Raw genomic sequence first — 18,733 nt, 5'->3', positions numbered from 1 at the left:
GAAGGAGGAGCAGGAGCAAAGTTGTCTCAGTTGCGGTTCAATTCTCCGTGTTGGTCGGGTCTTTGAGCCTTTGGAGCACCACCAGGAGTAGGCAGGCACGGTTAGCTAGCTGCTGGCACGTCTCTCAGTAACTTCTCTAAAACATGTCCCCAAACCCGCCCAAAATAAGTAAAAGGGAACCCCCAGTACATCCCGTGCACCCAGATCCAGAAACTGGGGGTTATATTGCAATTCAACTGCGAAAAGTGTTTAAAGCGAAGCAAAAAACTCAATGCCCAACCAAAACCAGAAACCCCAAACTAAAAATAAAACTGCCTTTCTTTAAGCTTTGGCTTGTTGGCAATCACGGCAACATTCCGGGTTTGACGCCCTGCAGCCATCCAAGGCCTGGCATCACCAGCTGCAGCTCCCTCACACCGCAGATGCCAGCACAGAGAGCAGCATGTGTTTTCCCCACTAAAACAGAGCCCATCTACAGCATTTAGTGACCACATCATGACCAAGGACAGCAGAGAACTTTCCATATTTTATTTATACCTTTTCATTGATGATAGCACAATAAAATAACTAAAAAAACCCTAGCCCCAATTTAGACGATGTCAAGTACTCCACTCCAAACCACGAGTGACTGTTAAAAGTCTAAAAGGTGTTGCTCCAGGTTTACAGTGACATTACCTTCAGAAATACATGGTCATGGAGGACGCGCCACGGAGGGAGGACGCCACTACAAGCAGTGTATTTAATACTGTTCCCAGAGCAAACAGTCCCATGGCTCCAGGCTCTGCAGCTCCCTGAACGTCAGGTTTGGTTCATTTCACACCAGCCTACATAAGCTGGGGGAGAAAGTGGGGCAAGGAAGCGCGTAGTTCCATTTGTAGCACAAACTTTGCAGTAGGATGTTTTGCCCAGATGGCAAATCCAAGGTGTCTAAACACGGCCAGACCAACACAGCAACTGGAGGAAGACGACAGGGTAAGTGCAACTAAAACAGAAGAGAAGGTACTCCTCTCTTGACATGATCAGGGCAGATAGGGGTGAGGAAACGAACCAGTAGAAAAATAGGTATCACAGTACACCTAGACCACAGAATCAGTGAGGATATAGCTTAAGCTTCACCAAGATCTATGTTTACTTTCACAAACTCTGAAGAATATTTAAAATCTCCTCTTCCTTCCCCTTCCTCCTACAACTGTAGTCTGCTGCACGTTTCAAAACCACACAAGTCTGCTTTTACTGAAATTTAAGGCTATCATGAAAAAACAAAGTGTAAGACTCCTCTCTCAAAACTAAGTATAAAAGTCAATCTACTCTAGAAGGTCTTAGGTAACTAACTACAACCACCCGTTTTCCAAAATGAACTCATTTTTATATTTGGAAGACATACTGTGTCCTAGAAACCAAACACTCTGATACGATACCAGGAGTTACCACTGCAAGGTAATTTCAGGTCAGGACATGCACCCTTTGCTGAATCCAGATGTGCTGGTGGGAGAGGTTCATCACCACTCTCTTTGCCTCAAAGTACCACATTATCAGAAGATCTACTATGGAACATCTTAAAGTTAATCCACCTGACTTTGAAACAGGCTGAGGATGTACTCACACAAGTACATCTCAAGAACGAGAAGTTTCCTGGAAGGAGTGCTGGGAAGACGATGTCTGCCTATAGCCTTAGTGCTCTTGCCCAAGAGAGAAAAATACAAAGCAGCAGCAGAAATGGACACTGTCCTAGCCATGACCACAGCTCCCAGTGCTCTCCTTGGGCACAAGAAGATACTTTGCTTATTATATATGCACCTTGTGAAAGTCCAATGCATTAGAGGACTTATATTTGAGAGGGTGAGGATCCTTTCCATCACAGGAAAGTGGTTAATTTTTAATTCCCTGAATTAGGTAATAGCATTGCTGGTGGTTTAAGAGTCAGCTGAGTCTGGTCCAGAAGCAGCACCAAGCTAGGCAGGGCTTCACAAAAATGGCTACAACCAACTCTTCTTCCTCCTAAAGTGCTGGGAAAATGCAGCATGACCAGACTAGTAGCCTAGGAAAAGCTATCCACAGTCCTACCAAGCAGACCATTTCCTAACATGATAGACAAGCTTCCTAGGAGTTTAGACCTTGAAATCCTCCACAGATGCTGAGAAGAGAGTTACATATGGAAAAAATACAACCTTGAAGAAGCTATTTAACAGTAAAAAATATGGCAACTCCAATCTTGGTATAATTAAAAGGCATTTTTAAAATAAAAGTGACCCTTTCTAGTGCAGGGCTATCACTTCATTTATCCAATGGCATTTTTCACTAAAGAAATGCTCCTCCTCCTATTACAAACATCAAAGATAATACTTTAATAATAACACTTTGGGTATTATTTAAGGTTTATAACTTATTAGCAGTTAACATCTTTTTACACACACTTCCTATTTTTATCTTGAAAGCACAGCTAATCTTAAAACAGTCACATATGGATAAAAGCTCACTACTTAAGGGCCATTTCTAAACATCCTCACTCTGACTCATTAGAAAGAGTTTTTTTTTCCCCTCACAGAATCAGGCTCCTTACCAGTCATTACTTCACCAGCCACTGCGTGTAAGACTGACCTACTGACCAGAAGCCACCACCGAAAAAGCAGCTCCCACTAGAAGTCCAGTAGCTACAGGCTCTGACCAACAACTGCAAGTTGGCTGCGCCTGCTGACAGTTACTCAATCTCCTGCAAAAGCTTACTTTTCACCTAACAGAGGAGGCTAAGTGTGGCACGTATCTGACTGCAAGGACTGGTCATAACCCTTAAGACACATGGCATTGCTAAAATGAATTTTATCGCTTTGTAATGTGTTACAAAACTTCACTGACTACCTTAACAGGCTAGGAATAATCACTGCAATTTTGCATTAAATACAGCATCAGGAATCCGGTGAAACTGGGGGAAAAAGCATAAAAAACCTTTTCAAAATAGTTCCTTAGTTATACGTTGCTTGAACTGAACCCCTGGTATATGAGCAGCATGAGTAATCGCATTTCATTTCCCACCATAACTCAAGATGGAACATAAACAATAAAAATAAGAATCATCTATAAAAAACACAGTACATCAGAAATCTATGTAAAAAACATACGTCTGTATCAAGGAGCTCAGTAACAACTTAAAGCACCACTCAAAATTAAGTACCATACGTGTTACAGTACATTCCATTTATTATGACAATTTAAGGCTAAAATAGGTACGACTCCCTTATAGTCAAGCTTTCTTATATTTATAAATGCATACAAACATTAAGTAGATACAAATGCGTAGGGGGTTTTTTATTGCTCTGAACTGTCTACTATAATGTTCGACTTTCCCAGGTGTGGTCTCAGTTTGCCTACAATTGCAACCTATGGCACTTGTACGGTTACAGACCTTCTTTGATTTGAGCTGCATTCAAAGATATATCAGACAGAACTGCCCATCACTGCAAACTTGATAACTTAGTTAACTAAACATTTGTCCATAAGATATATAACAATTCACCACAAAGATTATTTCTGCCATTCTTCAGGAATGATTTTCTCTCCAAAATAACAGGTCTAACCAAGCGGCAAACAAGACAACCAGCAAGAAATTATTGACTGGGACCAGTCTAACAGACTGGGCTTTAACAAAAACAAACAAAAAAAAAAGCTGAATACGTGCTCCAAAACAAAGAGCAAACTTTTCTTCTTGCTCATAGAGCAATTATGTTTCCTAATTACGTAGGGCAATGTCTCATTCTGCCAGTGCCAAATTCTTTGACTGTAGCTTGTCCATTTCTTGGCCAATATTTCCTTCAATGGTATCACACTGGGCAAGAAAAACCTGACAATAAGAAACAAACAAACGTTATTTGGGATGCAATCATAGCAATGGTAGATGCTTCTTAAGAACAGAAAATGCACTTTCCGTCATTAATTTGGAGAAGCAAACTCAACAGCCACCTTCTGATAACAGCTTATTCAGAGTTTTGTTTACCCAAAACAACAAAATAACTCACCTGAACCCTTTTCACCAACCCCTTCTTTTTCAGTTTGCAATCACTGAAATTCTCTGGTAGATTCTGCAGTAAAATAAACAAACAAGTTGATGCAGCTTTACACTGAAATTAACCTCTTAAACTTACAGCAAAACCTGAATGTATCAAAGAATTCTCTGAACAGGCATCTTGAAAATGCCATACCTGCCCACTGAAGATGATTAGACAAGAAAGAATTAAAAGAGAAAGTCATAAATTCAAAAAGTCAGGGATGCAGCATGCTCACTGCAAAGAACTAAGCTAGCAAATTTACCATGAGTCTTCAGGTAAAACACAGCAACAGACTACTATCGTGGTTTAACCAGTAATAGAATACACTACTTTTGTCTACTGTAGTCTATGTTAACTGTTCTGCTGAGCTTTGACTTCAGTTTTTTCAGATACTATAAGATGAATTAATTTCTTACAAACACATTAACTCAACCACTTGCCATCACTAGAATGTATCATCAGTAATGCAGGCATTGCAGGCCAGGTTGGACGGGGCTTTGAGCTACCTGGTCTAGTGGCAGGTGTCCCTGCCCGTGGCAGGGGGGTTGGAACTAGATGATCTTTAAGGTCCCTTCCAACCCAAACCATTCTGTAATTGCCAATCTGTTTAAGCTGTATATCTGATCTTCTCAGCATCTACTCATGAAAGGCAACAGATGTGAAGTGTTACATGCTGACTGCTTTTAATTTAATTCAAACTGCATCATTTTCTGTACTCTTACCACCCAATATGTTCATGTATGTCATCCTAGCAAATGTTATGCACTTTATCCTTTTGAAGCTGTGTGAAATTGGGGTGTTGGTGGGGAATGGTGCTCAGGTTTATGATTTTTCTTTTTGAAACAGGTAAAACACCTGTACAGGTAATTATCATTATATAAAGTTCATGAGAACATTCTTAGAAACACTGTGTTCTCACTGTTCAAGATCATAAAAATCTTGGGAATTTCTCACTGGTATGCCTCTTATTTTCCACCCCAACTCCAAATCAATAGACATTTCCCTGTACTATTGTTTCATTTCAGCTAAAATGCAAGCTCCACTGGGAGGTTTAGATATATAATCTTTTATGACAATTAAAAAAAAAAAAGTGCTCTTTTCTTTTAGTGTCCAGCCAAACATACATGGTCTTAAACACAGGAGTCTTGCCATCCAGAGACCTTGACAGGCTTGAGAGGTGGGCCCGTGAGAACCTCATGAAGTTCAACAAGGCCAAGTTCAACAAGTGCAAGGTCCTGCACCTGAGTCAGGGCAATCCCAAGCATAATTACAAGCTGGGTGGGGAACGGATCGAAAGCAGCCCTGAGGAGAAAGACTTGTAGGTGTTGGTTGATGAGATCAACATGATCCAGCAATGAGCACCTGCAGTCCAGAAAGCCAACTGTATGCTGGGCTGAATCAAAGGAAGCATGACCAGCAGGTTGAGGAAGGTGATTCTCCCCCTCCACTCTCATTAGATCGCCCCTGGAGTACAGTGTTCAGCTCTGGGGCCCCCAACACAAGAGGGGACATGTTGGAGCAGGTTCAGAGGAGGACCACAAAAATTATCAGAGGGATAGAGCACCAATCCTATGAAGAAAGGCTGAGTTGGGGTTGTTCAGCCTGCAGCAGAGAAGGCTCCGTGGAGACCTTTTAGCAGCCTTTCAGTACCTAAAGGGGGCTTATGAGAAAGATGGGGACAGACTTTATAGTAAGCAATAATACAAGGGGTGATGGTTTTAAACTAAAAGAGGGTAGATTCAGACTAGGTATAAAAAAGAAGTCTTTTATGAGGGTGGTGAAACACTGGAACAGGTTGCCCAGGTGGTAGATGCCCCATCCTTGGAAACGTTCAAGGTCATGTTGGATGGGCCTTTGAACAACCTGGTCTAGTGAAAGGTGTCCCTGCCCGCGGCAGTGGGGTTGGAACTAGATGACCTTTAAAGGTCTCTTCCAACCCAAATGATTCTGTGATTCTATGATTTTACTTCTACATAAACTTCAGATTTAATATCCTTCTCAATCCTACACACAACTGGAAGAAGGAATGCACAACACTGCTTCTTGTCTCCTAGGAGAATATGAAGTTGGAAATGGGAGTAACTACTACTACACTAACCTCTTCCCAAGGTCAGGTTTTTTGGTTTATTTTGTTAGTTTGGTTTTGGAAGATGGGCAAGAGAAGGAATCTTCCATTCCTGTAGTTCCAGCTTCCATTTCTGTTGCTCCAGCACCAGTTTTCCCAAACAGCAGCACTGTTAGGCTGGATAAAACTCTTATCAACTTCTAACACTTCCTTTTGAGATCAGAAAAGGTATTTCCCTTGCAGAGAGCTTTTATGTCAGACTGCACCTCCTGCAACAGAACCAGAAATTGGACACATTTCTTTCAGGTGGAGAAATGACCATCAGCATCAGAGACACAAGAGAAGTCAGTATGCGGATTAAGGGAGGTACCCTTCCAAATGCAAACTGGTGCAGTGTTATCTTACAAACAGGCACAGAAATGTCTAAAAACTAAAAGTTATGGGGCTTGGTTTTTTTGTGGGGGTTTTTTTTTCCCCTAATTGATGTTAATCTTCTTATTACCAAAATCACTCCTCAGTGTGTCCTAAGATGCATTCCATCACTTAGCTATCCTTCCCAAATTCTCTTATTTGATGAGAAGACACAGCTTTGATGGTGAGTTACCAAGTTAATGCCAGGAACCTGTCATGCACAATGTAAATACTCCTACAGGAGTGTTCTGCACTACTCACTGTTTATTTACGTGATGTAACTTGACTTCCTTGGATTTACAGCATAGGACAGGTTCAGAATCTGTTATTACTTTTTCAGCAGTTTATTTTGCTCTTCACAAAGTGTATTTTCTAGTACTGTGCACTGTAATAAGCCCTTGTTGATTGTAGCAAGCTAAACCTGCATGTCTCCTCCCAATAAGCAGGACACTAAAATTGTTGCCTGACATACTTTTCTTTCAGAAACTCAATGCTCCAAAGACATTACAAAACAATTGAGAAGTTAAAGCTGTGGGTTAATTCTCTTCAAACACCAGTTCTAATTCCCAGATAAAAAAGGCAGCTTTTGGAACACACATAGTTGTCACAGGGAACAAATGTTTAAAAAAATATTATAAAGTTATATGAACTATTCTAAATGATATTAGACATAGGACCGTGTAACCACGTAAGAAAACATTCCTATTTTCCCCTTGGTTTTCAACAATACAATTCATTTTAAAATTAAGAAGATACAACAAAAAACATTTAACGAAGTATTTAATGTGTATTATTTTGACACCATATATGTAATAGCCTGAAAGAACAAAGATCAATTAGGCCCAATTAATAATGGCTGAAAATGAAAATGTTATCTCACTTGTCGCAAAAATTCTTCTGTGCCTTGATGTCTTCCATGACTTGGAATTTCTTAATAACCAAATTAGAAATGAAATTATGCACTAGCTCAGTTACACTGCCCATCTCCCTTTGCTGAGTACTTATTTCAGGCTGTATTTTCTGAAAGATATTCTGGCCTATGCAAGTATTCCTCCCAATCTGAAACAGCAAATTAACAGACCATTGTCTATCATCAGAATAGGCCTAAGTTAACTTTCAATAGGAGACAGGGAACTCCAGCTGGGCTTACCACACAAAGTCTGTTTGTAAAACAGATACTGGTAACTGGAGGAAACTTTCAAAGCTGAGTGTAGAGAAGACATTCAGACTATTCCTATTTTTGACAACAACATTTTTCAAAAGTGTTGTTTTTAATTACATCTGTGCATGCAAACTCCTCATGTTTGCTTGCACACCCTTACCGCTGTTTGGTTTGGTTTATGTTTTGTTTTGTTTTTAAATCACACCTTGTAATCCCCTTGGCAGAGATACAGAATTGGAAGCTACTAACGTATCAAGCTGCTTAAAAGGTGCTTTGCAATCAAATTAGTAAAGTTTACAAATCTTATCATCGAATTAAATCTCATAGTCTCTCTGTTTTACCTTAGTCAGCTTATGTCTCCTCTCCAGGAATACGCTGTCCAACTATTCAGGGTTTAACAGGTGAAGCTGGCAATAAACCTTAAGTCACAATAACATTTCCATATTTAATTAAAATCAAATTTAATTAAAGAAGGAGAAGCTTAAGCATAAGGAGTGCTTATGCAAAACTCTTGCCAAATCTACATTTTGGTGCTAGCACTGCTTGCAGAGCAGTAGTTTGGATTAGTATACGGCTTTCTACTGCACAACACATTCTTACTTTTATAGCAGGTCTCCTCTTTGCATTGCACCTCCTCTGTACCAAAACACCGCTCAAGTCTCACAGACCTTGGTCTGTATGGTCTTACTTTCAGAAGTGACTGCAGTGCTGGCTTCACCCCAACAACTTCTCTAGAGCTCTTGGGCACAGGTTCTTTATCCTCCCCCCATCCACGCAGAAATAGAGCCCGAGGCCCCCTGTTACCAGTGGCTATCTCCCACTCCACACGCCTGAATTTGGAGTTGCTTTGCCACATCTCTTTGAGAGCTCTCACCCTGCAGATACACTGACAAGATGCACTGCAGAGACACACGTTACATCCTCAAAGACTCATCTTTTGTATGCACAGCACTCATGCTTTATAAAAGAAATCCTTAAAACCAGTCACCGTTGAGTAGTAAATTCATATGTGTGATTCTCCTACTCCTAGATCCTCTCTCAAGTGTTCTTTTAATTACAAACCCAGCATCCCTCTCTGCTGACCACTGCTTCTTATGAAATACACACTCTTTTGTCATTTCCTCCCCCTCTCCCAGCTGATCTTCCAATAAAACCACCACCCTTTGCCACAGAACATCACCTTCAGCTTTGCTCAAGCTCCATTTGTTTTGGAAGTGCTTTCAATAACGATTTTTAAGCTCAGTGTTACCACTGCGTCTTTGTTCTCTTCTTTGAGTATTTCTTATTTCCTTAACCATAGACCCCAGCCTGAATCCACTTTATAGCAATGTAGTCAGTTAATAACCAAAACTAATGCTAGTAGAATTTATTATTTATGACTATCATATCAGAACCAAAGGGACACCATTCTTAAAACACGCAATCTCCTATACCAGCACTCATACCAATAGCTAGAAACATCTTTGTTATCAAATTGCTTCAAAAAAACCCAAAAAAAGCCCACCAAAACCAAACCCCCCTGCCAAAAAAAAACCAAACACAAAACACTCCACTACATATAGCACCAATGCTAATCAGTTGCAAAGAAAGAATATTTTGCTGACAACCCACCCATATAACAAGAAGCTTTTTTGCTAGCATCTTTTGAGAATCCCAAACAACATGCAGTATTTTAGTGTGCAGTTTATACCAACTACCAGCCCTTCACTTTTTTTTTTAAACTCATTGTTAAACAAATTGGTAAATTGGGTAAGCACATTATGCTGACACTGAAACTTCATCTAAGTAGACACCTAAGCAGCTTCTTTAAAAGCAGCCATCGAACAGCAGCTTTTGTCAATGGGTTTCGGAAAGCAGAAGCTGAAACTAGGCATTCTACCCTCACTGAAAGATGACAGTATTTTCTTGTTCCTTGTGCTTTAGAAAAAATTTTCCCCAAAGCTTTATGTTTATGATTCATACTAAGAGATGTAAGAATTATAGTAAGAAATTATTATAAAATATTTATCCAGATAAATTCAAAGGTTTAGTAAGTTCTCATCTTACTGCAAGAGGCAAAATTCCCCAGAAGATTGGGACATGTTTGTTGCAGGCACAATGATGGTTTGGTTTGGGGTTGGGGTTTTTTTTTCAGAATACTTCTTTCTTTTAATCCTCAAAATGTTAATTTGGTATTAACAGATGACAAGTACAGCTGGGACAAGGAGACAGTGACAACAGCTTCATCAGAACAGGACAGTAATTTAAGTTAGTTTTACAGAGGAATTATACCAAAAAAAAGAATCCTTGAGAAAGGAGGATGGGCCACCAGAACACTATTATGAATCCACAACATAATCAATGTTCTCAATACTGATACATGCAGTTTGACAGATGATTTTGCTGTGAATTTATGCAAACAAAATCAGTGACTGGTATTTCAGAAGAGGAAGCTTCTTTTTCAGTTGTTAGAGCAGCCTGTTCCCTGCAATATTGTCTTTCTAGATTATAGATCTGCCATTTAATAAGAAATCGTCATGAGAACAAAGTAATCTCTCAGACTGCAATATGGGTGACAGACTTCATGTAAATTAGAGCCAGCTCACAAGAATTACTTAGTGTCATGACTGTACATATAAATTTTCCTACCGACGTCCAAAAAACTTTCTTTTTTTTCTTCCCCCCTTGAGAAAGCTTTCAGTTTTTTAAATAACTGTGCTAGCTGATCAAGTCAAAGATTTTCTGTGTTCTACTCACTCAGATTTGTACTAAGTACTGTACTTTGACTTCTACTCCTGGATCAAATGTTTAACTGCTGAAATAAATGGCATTTCTGGTGATGCACACACACAAATCTTCAACTGTTGAAGACAACTCAATTTGTATTCCTCCTGAAGAAAACTTCAGATTCGATCTGTGGCTTATGGGAATGTCTGACTGTGTCACAGCATTAAAAAATTTGTAAGATGCTCATAAGATCCCCCCACCCTTCCTGCTGTGGAAGCAGTAGCTATTTAAACACACTTAATGTTCAAATGTTCAAGTTGCATCTGAGAATCATAGACAAAAAGCAACCCAAAAGCATCCCTTCAAGACTTCCCTTTCACAATCTAGGAGTGACAACACTGTAATTTTTCTCTCCCACCGCAATACTGTATGACCACAGACCTACTTCTCTACTTCCTAAATCACTTCTTTTAAATTCATAGTTGTTGAACACATGGCATCTAGTTAAAAGGAGTATTAGTTCCAGACTCAGCTCCTCTAATTAATGAGCTTGTCTGCTAACAGTAAGAGGGTGACACCCCATAACAGACAGAAAAAAGTATGCAGTCTTCCTCACCCTTAGCTCTCTCTAACCATACAAATCTCATTTTGTACTAAGCTACATGTTTTGATTGATCCAAAGAACTTACGACAGTCTCACAAGAGTTCTCACAACAATTCTTCAAAACTGGAATATTACAGTGTTAGCCTGCTAGTACGTTTCACTTCTGCAATGCATCCATTGTTCTGTCTTAGCAGAAAACAGCTCAGTCACTTCCCCTCCCCCCCCCGCCCTTATCTTTAAGATGTTAATTGAATCAATAGCACATCATATGGTCAACAGCAATTAAAAGAGATTTGTCAGAACCTGCTTTTTACTTGACTAACAAAAAGAATACTAAACACTGCATAAAACAATTCTGAGACACAGATAAAATACTTTCTGGAAGTTTTATGCTTTTCTGCTTTGCATTTCTATTTACCATCTTTTACTTCAGTGGAACCTATTTATTGTTCATACGCCTACCTCATTACCCTTCTGTGTTGCTACCTCTGTAAATTGCACAACTACAGTACAGCTAAGTAATACTTCAGGAAGCTGGTGGCCTGTTCATCTGATCTGGTGTAACACCAGCACACCGAACAGCTACATCTTACGTGAAGATTCCACCCAACTACATGTATCTCATCTGCAAGATTTCACAGAAGTTTCACAGAAGTTCAGTATTCATGACAAAACCCACAGCTGCCTTTGTATCGTAAAACAAATAAATATGGACTTTGGCATGTGTAACAGAACTTCAATCACTGGTAATAAAAACTCTCACTTATTTCTTGCTTTTGAAAGAATGAGACTCATCAAATCATAGGCCCTTATATAACAAAGTAACAAACAACTATTACAAACACAAAAGATACTAATCATAATTAGTTTTAGCTCTGACTGCTACACTTCCGCAAGAGACAAAACTGAGGCACAGGGACTCCATTACTTCCTAAATGTAAACATGAATTCACTAGGTGATAAACCTTCTAAAACCTTGTAGTAAACCTTAAAGTGCCCTGTCCAGTACTATTTAGAGTATTTTGCTAAAGAGAGAGGTAATATCATGCTTTCTGTTTAAGCCATGCAAAAAGCACCAGAATCAAAGGTAAACTTGGGAAATTCAGTTTGGATTAATTAGGAAGCAGTGAAAGGATTTTTCATGGATGCTTGCTGAGTTCCAGAACTGTACACCAGCAAAGTACTGAATTTTTTCTAAATCTGACTTATTATGAGCAACTGAAGGGATCAGAAATAAGCTTTAATCCCATCCAATTAAAACAGTTGTCACCTTATTGCTATTTTCGTAACACAGTAAATCTGCACTTCAAACAGGGAATCAGTTATATGAAGTCTCTATGTCTAACAGCATTCAACAACTGTCAGCAAAACATCTTCCTATACATGAGGCAGAAAAGGAAAGAGAAATTTTAAGACTCTAAAATACTTAGCAAATACTTTTTTAAAAAATGTAATATAAGAACTGTTGGCTGTAACAAACAGCAAAGGCTAGTTTATCATTAAAGGTCCACAGTATGAAAGGAGGAAATAAGTTAATGAGCTGCCGACCATTCCTAGGAACACGTCCATATTGTATAGCATTTTATGATGACCAGTTCAAATTATTACTCTTTAATTTAGTCTGCTGCTGAACTTTTACATAGCACCCATCAATTAGACTACATTTGGTTCACCAATTACAGGCATTTGCATGGAAACAATCCCATAAAGGGTCACTGTACAAAGCAGTAGACCCAAAGACATCACTACCACAGAAAAGCAGCATTTTTCCTTCACAGCAAGGTGTTACAATTGTGATATGCAGCATAATTATATAATGAAGTTTTCAGGAAATCACCAGCAGAGGAACAGAATACAGACATAACCTAGCTGCCACAATTGTCTGTTTATCTCTGCACAAGTCCCTTATTTTCACCTAGCTCTCAGCTACTACATGGAGATACGTGTTGTACTCTGGAAATATGCTGTAAGATTATGATCCATTAATGACTGTGAAGCACTTGGATATACCCCAATACATTCCAAAGGCAGAATCCAGTCCTTAATATGCAGGCATCTCAAATGAGTCCTGTCAGTCCACATAAAACTGAACAGAAAATTCTTAAGGGCCTCCTTGTTCCTATGCGATACAGAATACAAAGTGTATCTGGTTGTTTTTTCCCAGACCTTTACTGTTATCATCAAGTTTAACATGAAAGTTTGCCAAGACAAACTAAAAGGGTAAAACTTGAGTAAAGGATACCCATTTCATGTAGTCTTAACAGGCTGCTGCCCCAAATGAAGCTCTTCTGTAGAATGGGGATGCATGCACAGGCATTAATGTCACCATTTAGAAATAGATGCTGCCAAGTAGTCTTTTGGAGACATAGAGGGGCAAGAGCTGGATATTAAAGAAAAAATGAGCAAACCAATTAACTAATTTTTAAAGCCAAAATAAATTTTTTAGCACTTTCAAATATCAAATAAATTACATGAAAGATATATTCTTAACAGTAAGTTCCGGCTGGGATTTGACCCTCTTCTGTGGTTGTTTACTTACAATGGCATCAATCTGTTCCAGGATCTTCATGAACTGCTCTGCAGTTCCTTTTATCCTCTTGTCCAGCTGTTTTAGTGCTTCTGCTTGGAGATCCTTTGCTAAAAATCCCTAAGGAAGAAAAAGAGGGAAGGAAACACAAAATTATTCCATACCCTACAGAACACTCAGCTTTGAAAATCTATCAATCCATTACAGCAAAAAACCTTTTCTACTATTTCTGTATTTTCAAGTATGGAGATTGAGACTCCAATCTCAACCTGTATTCTATCAATCCTTAAATGCTAAATACAAGATTTGCTATGTTTACTTAAAAGATTAAACAACAGACACTCTCCTTTAGGCTCTGAGAGAACTCTTTATGTTTTTTCCAGATCTAAAGATTGTAATTTATCCAATATGCAACCTTTTTCCTAACAGTGCCATGTTTCCACTTTGCTAACTCATAAATAGCATTGGAAATTCAGTAAGAATTTCACAGGACACTTGAACAGTTAAGAGGGGCAGCCTATTACTGACTACTCAAACCTCTAAACAGGTTGTTTTTTTTTTTAATACATATACCTACAAAACTGTTTTGCAAAGATATAAAAGGATACAAAACTGGCATACCTTCTGGATACCTGTGAGCTCTTTATTAACTTCTTCTAACTTATTAGCTATTTGCTCCACTGACTTCTCCAAATCTTTTAGCTTCTTTAATTCAGCCTCTTCTTCTGGACTATTCTGTGTATTCAAAAATACAACATTCACAACCATGGAACAAATAAAGACACTATGCAGCTAAAAAGCAGCAACAGTGGTGATACAGACATACAGGCTTCTGCTGAGCTGAAATACATACTACACTGTGGTTATTCTTTCCATATTTTAATACCTATCAAATAAGATTTTTCCAAAGCTTAATCGCAAATACAGTCAATGCAGCAATGTATATGAACACATTAAATGAGACGAATTTGAAGGGAAAAAGGAAATGTGTAAACTTTTTTTTGTTACCTTAGCATTTTTAAAATAAAGGTAACATTTACATTACAAGATATTACTTTGTCCTCTATTTGGCAAAGCCAGCCACAAGTCATTTCACTAGAAATAACTCAGCAGACTCTGTACCTACAGCTTTTTTTTTTTTTAATAAAAAGGAAAAAACAAAAACCCACAACAGAAAAATACGAGCAGATAAGGTCAGCAGTGGACAGAAGGTTCATGAGCACCGACAAGCAACAGATTAGGCAGAATTTTGTCAACAATGTAAGGCAGAAGACAGTCAATAATGTAATTTCAGAAATGCATGAACTGCAGAGTTATCTGCAGTACAGTGTGAGATTGAACTCAACTTTGTGGGAAGGTTTATGCTACCACCTGCTCCTGTGTTCAGCAACTGAGCCACTGACGGAAATTACAATAATTTAAGGAAAAAAAGGACCAGAGGCCACACTTACCCTTTTCCCAATCAACATGACTTTGCAACCGTTTTTAACTCCAAGTGCTGACAATGGCTGTTCCAATTCTTTCAGAGACTTCCCTAAATGGAAAACCAGAGAGGAAAAAGTAGTTAAAATATAGTCAGTGACGCAAAAATTCTGAAAGTGACTAAGATGAAAACTACCATCTACAAGAAACATTAACACATCTATAAGTTACCTTTGTATATCAGTTTCTGAAAAGGAACTGGAACTCCAGTGACTTGTTCAATAAGTAGAGCCATGTCTTGTAGCGTAGGTTCACCATCTTCTTGTTGGGAAGCAACCTGAATATTGTGTTTTTCATTACCTAACAAAAACCAGAGTATCAGTATCTTATCGTTACCTAGAAAATATTACAGGTAATCCATTCCTAATATTAATTTCCATTAATGCAGACTGACTCTCACGAACAATCCATTTTCAATCAAAGGATTCTACCTCAGCTGAAAAATTTGGTTTACATTCTAATAACCTGAGGAGTTCAATCAGGCATTTTCTACTGGCTTAACGCTCCTGCCAAATATTACTGCCCGCCTCTTTAGAGTGCAGATGATGTTCATATATTCCACAAGCTAAAGCATGAAAGCCCACATCTTCCTGGTACATTCCATTTCCTACTTGTAGGAACTTTTAATGGCATAAGTCTTGGGGAATGAGACCGTTTATCACTTCCTTTGTTCCCTTCCCCTCATACATGAGGAGTGATCATGTATGTGATCAATGTCTACCCTGCTTCCCCTCCACCAGCCACCTGAAAGAATTCTCAGAGTCCAAAAATTACTCCTCCCCGTCATTCTACTGATATGCAGCCTTAACCACTGTCTTGGCCTGTATGTCACCTTCCACTTATAGAACATCCTATTCAGACTCCCTAACAGTATTTGCATTCAAACACCAGGAAGTTGTTAGAAAAAAGGAGTATGTCTATTAATCTCTGCTTAATAGACCCTTTCTATAACCCTCTGTTCCCACACACTTCAGGCTTGTCAATCTGAAAGCACCCACAGGAATCAGCCACCATTAGCTGCAAGGGAAATAAAGAAAGGCATTTTTACTTTGCAGGAAGAGAGAAATCCTTAACAAATACCAGAAAGAAAACTGTTCTCATGCCACTAATTTGAAGTGCACATATCTTTTACAAAGAAGAGTGCTAAAAAGCATCGATTTTAAAATTCCAGCCTCCCAAGAGACACATGACAAGTGACACTAACCTAAAACAACAGTTCTTAATTTCAAAATGGTTTTAAGCTCAAAATCACATTATACAAACTACCTCTTCCCGCCCAAGCATTTTCCATTAACAGACCTTTTTCCTAATTTGTTTTGGAAGAAAAATAAAATTTAGGTCCTAGCCTCAATGTATTTCATACGGTTGTTTTGACATATACAACTGCTTTGGGCCAGGGCTGTGCCTGTCAGCAGCTGAGAGAAAAAACAAACAAGCAAACAGCAAATGAGGAAGAGAACAGCTGAAGTCTGTCTAAAAATATAAAGTTTTAATTACGAATTATGAGTACCACTTCAGGCAGACTGTAACAAAAATGTTACTGTTGAAACCACCATGAAAAATACTTTGTGGTATCACAGCTTATCAGTTTGCTTCAATAAATGACAACAGTAATTTAAGGTAAGCACTAGCGCAAAATACACTTCAAAAAAAACCCCGAACAGTTCAATTCTTGCAGATTGTCAAGTGATACATGTAAGTCTACTACCATTCTATTTCCTATTTATTTCCTTCATTCCCCACCTTCACTCACGCATGGAAAACTTTAACAAAATGTTTGTGCTAAGCAGTAACCCAGTGTTTGACAGCAACAGATATAAATGAGACAGCTGAAGTCCAAGATGAACAATGCCTTTGATTTGCTATTTATTAATGACAAAGTAATTACCAGATAAGAAAACAACTTGAAAGATAATAGATAGTCTCAGTCAGTGGTGGCATCTCAGAATGGAAGGAAGGGAAGTCTGGTGGCAAACAGCAAGATCTTGGAGTCCTAAATGTGTTAATATCGTTGAGTTATTGCCATCTTTGCAAACAAAACCCCCTCAGATCAAATGGAGCTCTCTCAAGGCACTATTGAGCACATGAATCATGAGGATTCAAGCAGATTATTCTATGACGTTCCTCACCAAAGACTGTTAGATAAAACTGCCAGGTGATAAAGGAAACATTTTCACAAAATAATGTGACAGTTTGAAAAGACGAATGAGCAAGCAGAAATAAACAATAAGCTCTAAAGGTAGGAAGAATGTCACCAGACCAGTACAAAAGGAACAGGAACAGAATTTATTATTCAATAATTAAAGAATAAAAAAACCCAAAAACCAAACAAACAACTTTGTTAACCAAAACCAACTGAATACCTTGCTGCTTTAATACCCAACTATACTTCTCATTCCTCCCTCACTCCCTCATGGAAATTTAACCATTGCATTTCCAATCTTATTTTAAGAACTGTGGAGCCCAAGCTATTCTTACCTCTTTGTAGTAACTTTTAATATTTGTTTGTGGACTTAACCACATTCCACCTTCTTCTCCCTCCTCCTATTTCTCTTCCCAAGGTAAAAAAGCTCAATCATGCCAGCTTGCCTGTGAGTAACCCGCTCACCAGGCCAGCACCCAACTCTCACCCTGAATACACCACCACTTTCTGCTGCGATCTTGCATCTCACTAACCACAGACGTTCAAACTTATTCAACAAACAAGAAGAGAGCCCATCGGAAAGCACCTGCTTTTAACTTCAGTAATGTATTTCACCTAAATAAAGATTACTACTCAAAAAGTGACCTCTGCTCTGCGTTCTCTGGCAAAGACAGCATTATCACCTGTTTCCATCACCATCCTTACAGTAGATCTCCCTGAGTGGAGACTATCATCATCGTCTTGATATGGAAAAGGTGCTTATTTTTTTTCCCCCCTTTTGTTGGATCAGCTTTAAGCGATCCATCTGAGGGGAAGACGTGGCCAGCGGAGGAGCGAAACCTCACGGTAGCAGCCCCGATCGAGACCAGGCTAAGCGGAGGGCGACCCGTGCCCGCCCAGGGCCGAGGCCGCCGCCGCCACCCGTCCCACAGCCGCAGCCCCGAGCAGCCGCGGGCAGCTCCAGCGTCTTCCATCTCCTCGAGGCTTTCGGAGCTGCAGCCGCGGGCGCTCCGGCACCAACGGCTGGCACATACCCCGCACCTCCCACCGCCGCCGCCCGCGCGCTCCCCGCTGACCCCGGCGCCGCGGCCACCGCTCACGGCCGCGGCGCGTTCCGCGGGGACAGCGGGGAAGGGCGGCCCCGCAGCCAGGGCCCGACCCGCCCGGCCCCGCTGGGGTCTGTGGCGCCGGAGGGAGACGCCGCGGGCCGCGCCGGGCTTGGCGGCGGCTGGAGGTGCCCGCCCGCCCTCCGCCATCCCCCGGGCGGCTCTTACTGTACGTGACGGTGACAGTAACCGGAGCTCCGGGCGCCGCCATCTCACCCGCCACACGGAAACCGCTCTGCGGCGCTTCCCGGGGCGCGCCGGTACCGCGTCAGTTCCGCCACAGGCCGCGCCCCGTCAGTCCGGATGAGGCGGGACAGCAGGGCCGGGGCTGTGCCGCGGGTGTCACGGCGGGGTGGCCGCCCGCGTTAGGGAGAGGAAACAATTAAGCAGCAGGGGCACGGGCAGAGCAAGCACGGTGTGAGCCGGGAACGCTGCTGGGATCAGAACCAGGCTCCGCCTCCGTGCCCGAGCAGCACCGGACACTGAT

General features: G+C 40.3%; 1 protein-coding gene across 4 annotated transcripts; it reads right to left on the bottom strand.

The window, feature by feature from the left end:
- Positions 1–514: 514 nt before the first annotated feature.
- On the bottom strand, positions 515–18,517 carry BAG1 (BAG cochaperone 1). Of its 4 annotated transcripts, none has more exons than XR_003994707.1 (8): positions 18,415–18,517; positions 15,169–15,297; positions 14,967–15,049; positions 14,137–14,250; positions 13,528–13,635; positions 4,011–4,073; positions 1,604–3,835; positions 515–954 (listed from the first exon to the last, which is right to left on the bottom strand). XR_003994707.1 is itself a non-coding variant. In XM_030509078.1 (7 exons), exons 1-7 carry the CDS (start codon positions 18,455–18,457, stop codon positions 3,746–3,748), a joined length of 630 nt encoding a protein of 209 aa, XP_030364938.1. In that variant the 5' UTR covers positions 18,458–18,517; the 3' UTR covers positions 515–3,745. The 4 variants fall into 4 exon arrangements, 2 of the variants coding, with proteins under 2 accessions (XP_030364938.1, XP_030364946.1); XR_003994709.1 differs by lacking the exon at positions 515–954 and adding an exon at positions 6,139–6,374 and having other exon boundaries at positions 3,813–3,835; XM_030509078.1 differs by having other exon boundaries at positions 515–3,835.
- Between the last annotated feature and the right edge of the window lie 216 nt (positions 18,518–18,733).

Source organism: Strigops habroptila, chromosome 1 (assembly GCF_004027225.2).
Source record: "Strigops habroptila isolate Jane chromosome 1, bStrHab1.2.pri, whole genome shotgun sequence".
Classification (NCBI taxonomy): domain Eukaryota; kingdom Metazoa; phylum Chordata; class Aves; order Psittaciformes; family Psittacidae; genus Strigops; species Strigops habroptila.
The sequence above is the reverse complement of the archived record's forward strand: the minus strand, read 5'-3'. Positions and strand labels throughout refer to the sequence as shown.